The sequence below is a fragment of the Sander vitreus genome, chromosome 13 (genome assembly GCF_031162955.1).
Source record: "Sander vitreus isolate 19-12246 chromosome 13, sanVit1, whole genome shotgun sequence".
In the NCBI taxonomy this organism is placed as follows: Eukaryota; Metazoa; Chordata; class Actinopteri; order Perciformes; family Percidae; genus Sander; species Sander vitreus.
Genome location: NC_135867.1, coordinates 5,665,522 through 5,678,708, shown reverse-complemented (window position 1 = coordinate 5,678,708; position 13,187 = coordinate 5,665,522). Strand labels below are relative to the sequence as shown.

At 40.2% G+C, this 13,187-nt stretch overlaps 1 protein-coding gene across 1 annotated transcript in view; it reads right to left on the bottom strand.

The window, feature by feature from the left end:
- tlcd3a (TLC domain containing 3A) overlaps positions 1-11,768 on the bottom strand; it is a 31,723-nt gene extending 19,955 nt beyond the window's left edge. The window contains exons 1-2 of the mRNA XM_078265352.1: positions 11,450-11,768; positions 1,826-1,912 (exon numbers count right to left, since the gene is read on the bottom strand). Coding sequence (XP_078121478.1) covers positions 1,826-1,912; positions 11,450-11,571 — 209 coding nt within the window. The 5' untranslated portion in view covers positions 11,572-11,768. The remainder of the gene's footprint in view (positions 1-1,825; positions 1,913-11,449) is intronic.
- Positions 11,769-13,187: the final 1,419 nt, after the last annotated feature.

Sequence of the window (13,187 nt, the reverse complement as noted above, 5' to 3'; positions counted from 1 at the left end):
TAATTTTTCAACAGTAAATGTCCTGCTTAGTACATACTTAGTCACAATAAATGAAATGAATTTAAAAAAAAACTTTATGTAAAAAATGAATATAGGCCAAAAACTCTCAACCATCGATGTCAGTAACAACCTAAAAAAAAATTGGGTTCCAGTGAGTGCACCCAAAATGTTGACAATCCCGTACCGTCTACTGAAAGTACGAAGGGTCAAATTTCAACCAAGAAGTCGGTCTGTAAATGTTGTTTTAAATTTGTCTTGGGTTTCTTGTCCCATCGTTATCGCATCGTCCGCATCGTGATGTTGCTGCTTTCCCAGATCGCAGTATTACCTAAAGAGTATAATGTTATTAACTGATAGGAATGATGGCCAAAACTAGGCAAACAAAAAGAATTTTCCCTTAAAAGTATTATACCAACTTTCTGTGACACCGGGTATTGGTCAGTTCAGCTGTTTCATGATGAGAACACGATGCCTAAATCATCCTTGTGTGAGGATGAGGTATAATATGCTAACACACTCAACATATGGACATGGAGCCTACTCTAGCACAGCTGTATAAAATACAGTTTCCTCAGTATTGGAGTTTTTTTCACACAAAAAACCCCTTGCAAAAGTTACAGCAACTGAGGTAACGAAGGCTAAATAATGTGACAGATTGTGATGGAGTATTCATGGGTCTGACTCTGGAGCATGTGTCTCATAAGCTCCAGGCTGTGTGCACGTCACAGGACAGCAGAACTGAGCAGCGTTGTGGAGGAATTAAGCCCCATGGGTGAAGGGGAGGGGCGGAGGAGATTAGCAGCCTGAAACTGGGCCTGCCGGGGTTTGGCCGCTGACTCAATAGGATTAATACGCTAGCATTAGCTTAGCGCCACACTTCCCTAAACTGCACGGGAAGGCTAATGCTATGCTAACACTAACTTGCTGCCAGGTAGCAGGTAGTTTTTTTTTTTAAGAGACAAACAGAAAGATGCCTTTTATTAAACCCAGACTGTACATGACGTAATTGGTTAAGCATAGAGGAAACACTGTGCTGCACCTTCTCAATAGACATCAACCCAGTCTCATGGGCTAAGGCCTGTGATGCATCTATGACATGAAGCAGTACAGCCATATCTGAAGATCGCCAAGCTGCGATGTAGCAAACCCTATAGTACAGACATAGCTAGGCAGTACAACTGTTTTTTCTTCAAGGATATTTAGGGCAGGCTAAACCCTGGACTATCCGGGCATAGGTACAGTGGTAACCCTTGTTTCCACCCTAGTGCAGCCATTATACTGTAGAGACCAGGCTGCTAGAAACACTGCTACAAATATACAAGAAAACGTGCATGTGAGCTTTTTTTATTCAAATTCAGTAGCATAAAGTAACAAACCTATGAAGAGTTGGTGTGCGGGACCTTGTGAATGTCACCATCGCTAAGTGGTTCTCTAAGAGGAAGATATATAGATACATAAAAATATATCATGCTTAGTCAATATGACACTGAACTGTGATGAAGCCAGGACGGAAGACACAGTACAATGCTAACAGTACATTTACACATAGGCAGGCTGTTTCTTGACTCGTGTGTGTGTGTGTGTGTGTGTGTGTGTGTGTGTGTGTGTGTGTGTTAGTTAAGTGAGTAATTTACAGATTTAGATTGGTTTATTCTCTGACTTTGCCGCAATTCTGGAGCACAGCAAAGTAATTCATTTTCAGTCAGGTCCCGGACTCTTGTGAAAGCTTTATCACAGAAAATTGGTAAACCACTGACCGTGACAATCAACCTTACTACTAGTAACCATATATTTCATGAAGGAGACTCATGACATGAAGTCTAACCTGCCGTTAACGACGCTGTCCCGGCATGATGCCACAACGATGGCTCCTGCCGTGGTTGCCATGACGGCATGGATGGAGGACACCAGTCTAAGAAAGAGACAAATAAAAGGATTGAGAGAGAAAGGTTACATAAAGTGAGCTAATACATTGATGAACACTCATGAATCCCACTCTGGGCAGCTATAGCATCTAATTTAACATTAGGGTATTTAGGTCTTGTGTTTTTAGCCAAGGCAATGTGGGTCTGTTGGTCCAGTGTTAGCATGCTGCTAACACACTAAACTAAGATTGTGAACATTAGAGCTGCAAAGATTAATGGATTAGTTGTCAACTTTTAAATTAATCGCCGACTATTTTGATAATCAATTAGTCGGTTTGAGTAATTTTTTAAGACAAAATAAAAATTCTTTGATTCCAACTTCTTAAATGTGAATATTTTCTAGTTTCTTCTCTCCTCAGTTGTGGACAAAACAAGATATTTGAGGACGTCGTCTTGGGCTAAGCAAAGTTTCATGTTGTGTCGAGCCTTCTTAGTGTTTTAAAAATAGCTATTTTGAGGCTAGCATAAAAGTGCCCCTATCACTCCCATTCTAAAGGCCATTTGACCGAAAAACTAAAATACGGTAAATCTTAAAAGTGGCGCTTCCGTCCTAAATGTGCTTTTAAACGAAAGTTTGACTCGGGTACATTCACAAAAAGACCCTAGGTTGCATTTTGGCGAGAGTTACGCTTTAACATGCCTGCTAAACATCAACATGTTAGCATTGTCTTTTTGAGCATGTTAGCATGCTGACATTAGCATGTAGCTCAAAGCACCGCTGTGCCTAAGTACAGCCTCACAAAACCAATGTCCAATGACGTCAAATCTGATTTGTTAGCCTATTGATAGCGCTACGGCCTGGGTAAAACCTGATAAATCTAGGTCAAGTTTGGAAAAAAAGTCTCCCTTCAGGTGAACAACTCAAGCAGTCAGACCTACAAGTTCAGTGTACCATCACGGGATTAGCAATGCTTGGCCTCGACTTTCGTTGTCTATAAACAGACCTGTGACATAGGAGAACTTGGTACATCTCCATTTGAAGTGTCACTGTGCGAGATGGCATAAGGCACACACAACATTCACTGGCATATATATATTATTACTAGTAGTAAAATATCCTAAGAGTACACTCACAAGTCATGAACCTATGAGATTTGTTAAATATTAACTTGTACATTAAAAACCTTTGTGACTGTGTTGTTCTGTGGCTGTATTGAAAACAAAACTTGATGAAAGTTCAGTTTACAGTCAGAAAAATGCTGTCCCTACCCCCCCGTAACGGTTCAACAGAGTTCATTTCTGTTCATTTTAAACAGGACGTTGGATTATATCACCAATTTGTTCAAACTATGAATGGCCGCTTTTGCTCAGACAAGCTCTCTCCCTGGCTCTTCTCCAACTTGGCAGCACTGACAGTAAGCTGCTTTAAAATCAGAAAACATGCAATTTATTCCCCAACGCTCACTGCAGCCATAATAGACAGTCACCCCTTTAACAAACTACTGTGTTGAAATGTTTCAGCTTTTCACTGCACCGTGTGGGTCTGCCACATCACCACCTTCAATGGAGACAAACGCAGGTTACCTTGTGAAATTGCATCTAGCGCGACAATTACTGTACTTAGCCCTCGATCGTTATAGATGAGAGGCTTTAGTGGGCCACAAAGAAAAATCATTTTGAATTTAAACATGTTCTTATGGTTTGTAGGCCTTGTTTAGGATTAATACTATATTACGACATTGCTAAACAGATTTGAGCTAAGGACAATCAATTTACTTTACCACCAGATATGAATTATATTAGCATAAATATTTCTACAGGACTGTACTCCTGGAGCTACATAATTAGAAAAAGGATTATGGAAGGAATCATGGAGTTTAAAGGTCTATATTGAGTCAAAAATATAATCATTTACTAAGATCCTGCCTGCTAGCAAGTGGATGTCAGCAAGCTGCTTTGGTTATCCAGCTTGTTGATTAGATATCACAAAAAAAAAAAAAGTTAGATATTAACTGTCCTCAGTGGATTGTCTAATATGACCGCTGACCTTTCTCTACATTCATCATCAGGTCATAATGTGCCCTGTCCCTGGCATGGTATCTCAAAAACAAATGACTGAATTTCCTAGAATTTTGACAGAATTTCCGTACACGAGAAGTATGTCCAGAATGGCCAGTTTATCAGAATCAGTATTTAAGCTTTAATGGCCAAGTAAGTGTGTACGTCTGTGTGCTTCTTGTTGGGCTCAAAGTACATACACGTTATCCCCATGTATGCTCCCCAGAGGATGAATAAAGTAACAAACAGATTGTGCTCATTGACTAAGCACAATCATGTTCAAAGGGATAAACCCTTTTGGACTTTACTGGCCACATGGTCTTACTTATAAGGGCCGCCCTAAGGACAAATGTTACATTTCTAGCTCCTCTACTATACGGATGTGAAAATGTTGGTCCAAAGCAGACATAGCATGAATTATTTTTCAAAAATAAAATATACCTGATCCAAAAGGGGCCGTAAGGGAGTCAGACACTATCTGAATAGACCCAGATAATTAGACCTGATCCAAAATACCCAAACAGACTAGGTAGACAGAACACCAACACCGGCAGCAGCACATGTCGTTTTCCCTGCATATCACAGTATAAACCATGTGATCAGAGCTGGTAGTAAAACCCCATGGATCCACTCGGGTATTGGATATATTGTCACAAAGCCAATTACCCAAGCCAATACAACTGGGACCCTACCCACATCTGATTAGAGTGAATATTGTGAATTTTAGCGCTAGAAAAGCTTTAGACCTTTAGTCCTGCTGTAAATAATTACCAGTTTTACAAGGCCAATAAAGGCGGCTTTCTTTCTCTTTTTTAACGAGTAAATCGTGTGTTGCAAATGGCAAGATTGAAAAACAAAGAGTGTATTTGTGTGTGTTCCTGCTGGAACCTGCTGTCACCTCGTACCAATCTCCATGGGAATGTGGCCATGACACCGGCAAGGCAACGAAGGCCACGTGACCAGCAATTACAAAACTACAGGCCTGAGCTGGAAAAGACTAACTGGCCTCTCTCTCTCTCTCTCTCTCTCTCTCCATCCCCTACGAACTCTACCCCCAGAAAAACACCCCCTCCTCCACGCCTCGCTGACTTCTAGAGCTGTATGGTCGCATACTCTATCACAAGACCCAGATTTTACACAGCCCATTCATTGTGTGACCGCCAATAACCCTCTCTCTCTCTGCTGATGAAAGGTTGAGGTTAGTGGGGTGAGTAGCGTGCGGAGGGGAAAAAGGAAAGAATGCTTTGCTGCCTTGTTCGGCAATGTTGGCTTTTCTTTCCTGCTGTGTCAGGTCGGTGAACAACCTTGGGTACCCTTTCACTGCAACCAAGTCTTCCTACTGACTGTTCCGTTATATACATGGACGACTTGCGCTTTCATGTTCTGTCACACGCACAGTGTCTGACAGTCAGGAGTGGTGTTTTTTTTTTTTTGCTCCTCCAGTAAATGGGCTACTTAATCTGTAGTTGCATTGCCACTAAAGCAGAGCGAAAGAAAAAGTGACAGCAGAGGCAAAAAAAAAAAAAAAAAAACGTAAAACGGGGTTAAGTGCATTTCACGGCAAGAAGGAATTCTCTCTCCCTGCCCTATCACGACCACACAAATCGTACAAATGGATGCAGCTACATCACTAACTGCATTGTTCCTTAACCACTTTGGTAGTAGTGAATAAACACTTAACCAATAAGACAAATCAACAGAAAATGATCTTGAAACGTTTGCTTTGTTTAAACTGACAAGCTATTTGGGCTCTAGGCATTCCCATTGGTCACCATTTACTGTACTTTTAGGGACTACAATTAATTAGTTGCAGGCCTAAATGTGGGTGAACTATGGCCTGTAGTCAGTGGTATATATACTGTATATTGGTATATTGGTTTAAAGTAAAGATTTTCAGAGCTTTTGATTCAACTGTGTTGTCATTTTAAGGATTTTAAGATTCTGGTGTCATTGTACTGGACTCCACCATATTGTCCAGTGTACCTAATACTTTATCTACTGCATTTTTTTATTCATGGGCTTCACATATATTTATTTAAAGAGATGACATCTAAATTCCTGAGATCACCTGTCAAACAAGTAATATGGTCAGTAGCATAACATCTTTTTGTCAGTTCAGACACGATGGTTTTCATTGCTGACACTCATTACCCACTTCTCTCTTTTCCAAACACACTGGCCACATATAGGGAAGTTCTCTCTGTGTGGCAGACATACAAAATACATCTTAGGTAATGATAGTCTGAAATGTCCGAAGATGGTCACGAGATGATTAGGGCTAAAACTATTAAGTCAATTACTCAAAAATTTTGATATTGGATTAATCATTTCATTTAATATCAATTGTAATGTCAAGTGTTACCGCGTTACACTTTTTAGCAATATAAAACCAGTTACAAATAAGGAGAAGAGGGTTTTTTTTTTTGCTGCCTCTCAACAACTGTTTGTGCGTAGATTAGCTTTTTTTGTGGCGACCGAGGATTATTCTTACTTCTTATTTAACAGTCTCTCGTTTTGAACTAATGGTTATACTGCAAAGCCTTTTCTCTCATTTAAAAGTTACAGCACTGGCACAGCCCACTATGACACTGCATATCAGCACAATCTTAGTCATCTTGAGGAATAGAATGACAAATAAGGTTTAAGTCAGCCATAGAAAACACCTATCACTTCACCGACACATCATGACTGTAAAAAGTAAATGCAGCCCCTTCTCTGGTAATTGCCTAAACCACACCCCATCTTCAATCCATATGTGCCTGCCTCCACCCTTAACTTCACTTCCTTTTAATACTGCTGGAAAGTGGAAACCCACATCCACTAATGGCTTTTAGTGAACGTGAAACCTGAGGAATGGCTCAGGTTTCCAAGCTTGGGACCTGTGTGGCAGACTAGGCACAGCAGACTTTAGAGACTGGTTAAGTTGTGAAAAAGCAGTGCGATATCCCCTGAGGCGTGGCTGCTTGTAGGAACATTTTCCGTTAGATGAACATTAGTAAATGAGTTGAAGCGTTATTCAGGAGTAGGGTTCAGTGTTTTCCAGTGCATAGCTAACTCAGCAGTCGACCCTGACCAGGGCTCAGAGGAGGATTAGCAAGAGTGACAGCGTACAAATGAGCGATGAACTGAGCTGTGCACATGTGAGCAAGTCATACTGACCCGCACACGCATACACAAACTATATCAATTATTACTACTTTGCAATACCCATGAGACGGTAAAGTTACTGAAGAGGCTGCAGATGTAATGACTTTGTTTGTTGACAGAATGTCTAATAATAGATGCATCAAGCTCAGGTTTGTTCACAAGTAACAAAAACGTCACTTCCTATGTGGAGTAGTTACAAGGCCTCTGGTAGATACAAGGTTTAATGATGTCCCAGACTACCTATTGCTATGTAAACCATCATGAAAACATGCATGTTAGTAGAACCATTGAATACTCATAGGTAACGTTACATGTTTTTCTAATGCCAGGATCAGAACACTGTTTTTCACAACAGTCACTATGTCAGACTAGACAGATTGTGCCATACATTCTTGCTGTGTTTTGGATGGAAGAGTGGCAACACTACAAGCATCACACCGACCAGCCCCCAGACCAATTATCGCGTGCTGTTGTCAAGATCACGGGCAAGTTCGTAGGTCGACGCTTTGGAGGAGCGGCAGCTTCTGAAAAACCACGAAAATATTTTAAACTGGCCGTTGTCGATCTGAAATAAAGACAGATTCAGCAACCGCATAGCTTATTTCTCGCATGAAATGTTTTCAGAAACATTTCGGTGAACTATTTTCGTAAAATAGACTGTTTTCCAAACAAGCCAGAAGCCCCACGTGAAACGTTCGTCCAATCAGGTGCAGCCATCGTGGTTGTAGGAGGGTGAAGCCTGTTTTCTTTGCTAGTCAGTGGCCGGAGAAGAGAAACTGATAACTTCTAGAGGCGAGCCCACTAGCGTACAATGCTGGGAAAAAGAGGGCCGATAGCTGTCGTGAAAGAAGCCTATATGGGCACTGTGTGTATCTTTCCTGTGTCTCGGAGCTCCAACCGGACAGCAGCAGCCGCGTCGCTCCTTCTTTTTGCCATGTTTACATACGGTATGTGCGCCAGAGAGCACTCTCTCTTTCTATTGGTCAACGAACACGTCATAGCATATATCGCACTAGGCGGAAAAAGACTGACATGCTAGACTTTCTGCGTCGTGGCCGTCAAGCGTCCCAGACATTAGATCGCTGATCTTCGATTATCTCATACTACAAGAGGTAAAGACGCACATTCGTCGATCCAGACCCTCATAATCGGGCACGACTCTGAACGTTTGTCTGCGAAATGTCTGTCGGGTCAACATCGGGCTGAATTTGTGTAGTCTGACCCTGGTGTAATACACAGACTAATTGTATACACGCACATATGAAATGTCTAATAGCATTTATATCAAGGCTCAGTGTGCACTTGTGCTTTAGGTATCTTTCAGTGTTCTATGGTATGACTAATGTTACAGTTATGGAGAGATACAGGCAAAAACTTTCAATTTTGAGGTCTTGTGCTTTGTTGCTTCCATAAAATGTCTTCTTTCAGATTAGGGGGGGGAACATCCAAAATATACATTTAGGTATTTATTTTTACCACACTTTGTCTATTTGTGCCTATAGATTTTCCCTAAATTCACCAAAAGTTAGCATTAGAGCATGCCTCATTTGCATATTTAAACAATATTTTTTCAGAAAACTTGTAATACAACAAATATTGTCAGGGTGCGAACTACGGGGGAGCGTGGCTCCCCTTAATAAGACATGGGCTCCCCTGAAAACGTGATTTGTAAAAAAATAAAAAATAACAATAACAATATAAATATAAAAAATATTAACAGTGTGTCATTTTGACTTGCAATTTCAGTTTCGTGTAATGTGATCTTCGTGGATTATTATGCGTAAAATTGCAAAAATATTCATTCATTCATGCATGATGGCGATTTAAGCCTAATTCACTTCAATTTTGAGCAAAGTCACACTTGGCCATTGGCTGCATCCTTTGGTGTTCTTGTTGGTTATTTTCAGGCTGGTGTCAATTCCAGGTGCAACTCCCAATACGCTTTTGTTTGCACAGTAAAGTTGAAGCTCAAACAGAACATGTTTGAGACTGTTTCCCCTGCAGGGAGACCACAAACTAAAACTTAAACGTTGCTCCTCCAAAAGGCCTCAGGCAATAATGTAACTACAGTCTGCACACACTGGACACACAGCACTTTGTTCAAATGCCAACACGCTGCTGGCAAAACGGATGGAAGCTTGGGGTGCGTCGCTTAGGCCTAATTGAACGGAGGAATTATGGTATTCTTCGGTAGCCTGAGTAACTTCAACCATGTTGTTGTTCATGTGAAATCTCAAAGACCAGGGCTCCAGACTGCGACCAAATGGTCGCATTTTGCGACCAAAATTTGAGAGTGCGCGGGTGAATTTTACATCCAGTCGTGCATGTGCGACCAGTAACTTTGCCCCCCTTTTTTCTTTTTTTTTCTTCTTTTTTACACGTTAAACGTCGAAATTTCAGTACCTGGGAGCGCGTAAGCTCAAGCTGATCTGTCCTCTCTGAAAATTGACAGAGAGCGGAGCTCTGACACAAACACACTCGCATAGCTGCGGTCGGCTCTGCCGTTTTGTTGAAGTCACAGTGAGTCACGGAAATGCTGATAAAGTGGTTTCAAGTGTGGTTACAGTTTTTCAAAAAATCACGTAGACAGCGTTTGCTGCGATATGATATTAATGGAGAGCCGAAAGCAGTCATGATGAAAATAAAACAGGCTAAAAAAAGAATATACAAATACAAGAATAAAAGTTACAGTGAGTAAGAAATGAATAATTATTCAATGCAATAGGTTGTAGGGATGGGTTTGGGAGGAGAGAGGGAGGGGTTTTATTTGTATTTTTGTTTAATTTCATATTCTAATAAAATAACATAATGTTCTAAGTACATAGGATAAATAGGTTTGCCAATCATTTTTACAACTGAAATAATTGTTTTGTAATGAGAAAGTACCAAAAAAAAGGTATCGTTGGGTAACAGAACCGAATTTCAGGTATCGGTACCGATATTGGTTCAGTAGTAGCCTAAACAGTCAGTTAACCTATGTCGCATCTTCAAAAGGGACACTGAATTTGAAACAGCACATTGTAATTTCTGCATCTACTATCAAAGTATTTATTAGTAATACAGTGGAAATTAGAAGAAATGTGAATATTTGGTTAGCATGTTGATATACGGTGTGTGCCCCTAAATTTTCTGGTTGCGCCCCTAAAATTTTCAGTTGGGGGCCACTGTGCTCCTAGTGAAAAAAAGTTAGTCTGGAGCCCTGTAGACAGCCTGATGCTTCGTTTATAGACAATTTGTGGGTGGCTGTTTGACCTATCAATTCCTGTCGATAAAGTATAATAGGGTAAATCCTGTATGGTGCCCCCCCCAGGTGGATAAAAAAAAGTGGGCTCCCCCAAAAGGCCACGGTATAGTTCTAACACTGAACATTGTGTTAATGTAGCCTAAGTAATCAAATGGGATTTCATGGTGATATCTGGTTGTTATGTTTTACCCTTTACACCTGTAGTGTCTTGCAAAATGTATGGAATTGAACAATACATACATTTAAAAGCCTTCTCATACTCTGAGCAAGAAATCTCCACTTCAGTAGCCCTTACATACACCATACGTTTCATTCCTATCTATATTCTGAAGGTTTTTACATAGGGGTTTGTTCACCATTCATTGCCTGATTCATGTTAGATCTTATACCTAAAACGTGGCAAAAATGGATTTTGTTATGGCTGTTGACAGTATTTTCTGATTTATGTAGCTAGTGATAAAAAGATATCCGAAATCCCCTCTGTAAAACCGTTGACTAATATTTCATCAAAATGAAATAATTTTGAACCTGGCTTTACCCAATGTTACGATTTCTGTTCTGGAAATGTATGTGCAAATTAGCGCATATTTAATAAGATAACGCCTTATTTGCATATTTAAACACAACATTTAAAAAAAAAAAAAAAAACTTGTAGTACAAGAAAATATTGTCTTAAGTAATCCACTGGGGAAGTTGCATGGTGATATCATAGGCATAGTTAAAATATTTTACCTATTCACCTGTAGTGTTTCCCCCTTAACGTTATATTGCTACAGGGACCCATAGTTTTGCTGTGATATTTGCAAATCATCCTTGTAAAGAATCTGGGGATTACTGTGCCCATTTTGCACCAAAGCAATAATGATAAATACAAATTAAAATAGGATAATATCAACTATACGAAATAAATATACTGGTAATTTAATATAGATAACAGAAGTAACGTTAACGTTATATACAAAATAAAATAACACATTAACGTTAGCTAGCTAACGTTAACTGAATTGGGGGAGGGGGGGGGGACGTTACTAGCTAGAAGCCACCAAACAAGGTCAAATGCTATACATTAGCTTAGTGTTAGGTGATATTTTGTCAGGGTATGGTGAATAAAAAGGGATTAATTTAGCTAGTTTACCTCTCGCTGACCAGCACCACGTCGGCATCGTTCCAGTGTTTGAAAACACAAGGCAGGATTCTCCTGAATGCGAAAAAGAGACCGGGGAAAACTACGGCGCCACAAGCTAAAACTTGCAACATCCTGCCTTTATTTTCCTCTAAACCTGCCTGGAGACCTGACTCTCTCCCCTCCGCGGAATTTCGCCCGTTTATACGCGGCGATGAGGCATTTTAATGCGGCCGGGGGTCGCTGTTTTTTCACCGGGAACAGTCCACCATCTACACTCGCACACACACTCTGCTGAAGCTCAGCAGCAGCACCACTGTCGCGCTAAAGGCAAGAAAACAAACGGAACTTTCCAGGGAGACTGTCAAAATAAAAGTCTTGACCCGGCACCGGAATAAAGGTGGTACTTCCGATGAGAGGGTTCACCAAGGCGGTATAATCATATTACCAGATACGTAACAGAGAATGTTTGATATTACACAAGTATTCGCTTTTATTTTGAAGGTCAGCTCCCATTATACTGACAGATGCACAACTGAATAATCTTTTAAACTTTTTTTGATGGTGTCTTTCGAACAGTAATGGAAGAAATATGCAGATACTTTACCTAAATAAAATAAGCAATGTCCAAACACCTGCATTCAAAACTGTATGCAAATCTGCATTAATACATGTTTTGGCAATTTGGGGACAGTGCAGCATGTAAACACAATATTAACATATAATCACGTTATAATGGCTAATGTGTCAGTTAATAGTTGACTGTTTACACATCCAGTAGACATTAGTGATTAGTTATTTAGAGCCTCCCTTTAGCTCTGGTTTGGTCCCATACAGTCCCCACCAGCACCTCCATGTTATATATCTGCCCACTACTGCTGGGAACAAATCTTATGAGAGAGGTAAAACTGAACCAAACAGTGAATGTGCTGTAAAACCAAAACAATCAGCTGAAAGATGCTAAATAGTGCCATAGCTAAAAATATCCACAATTGAATCAACACCTCTGACAGTCTCTGTATCTGCAGTCTATCCATGCTAAACTACAATCAGCCCTCAGATGCTGCAATCAGCTCAAGTAAACGCTCCCTTTAAATTCAATTGACCCAGCTTTGTTGGGGAGTGTCTGATGGATGTGTGTTAATGAGAGTGTCTGGCATCAACATTCACAATGATCCAAGTAAGCTTCCATATTGTAGCTGGGATACACTAATATGTTACCAACCAACTACTGCTCTCTGATCATTGGATTCAAATCTGTGTGAGTCAGGTCACTGATGACAGAGAAATAAAGTTTATTGTATGTTTGTTTGTCTTAGTTTTGTGAAAATAAGATATTTTGTGAACTGAAAAAAGTTGATCCATAATTTGACAGTATTATTATTATTATTAAATTTACACCCAAACTCATCCATCTCTAATATGATGGCACTCCAGAACTGAACTATTTCATGACTGGATTAACCCACGACAGGGCCCTGGGATAAGAGTGAGCTTCCTCCCACTGTGCATTGTGTGCATACACTTCAAGTACACATCAATGCACACATTGGCTTAATTATATTTTGCCTATAGAACTCAAGATACCAACTGCTACTTGGAATACTACTTGCCGCCAGGCTTTCAGTGCATAATTCACTGGGTGGTAATTTGATTCAATTTATATTTATTGAGAACACAATAATATAAGTGTAAATACAATATATGCACAATACAGATCCTTAAAGGACCAGTGTGTGGGATTTAGGGG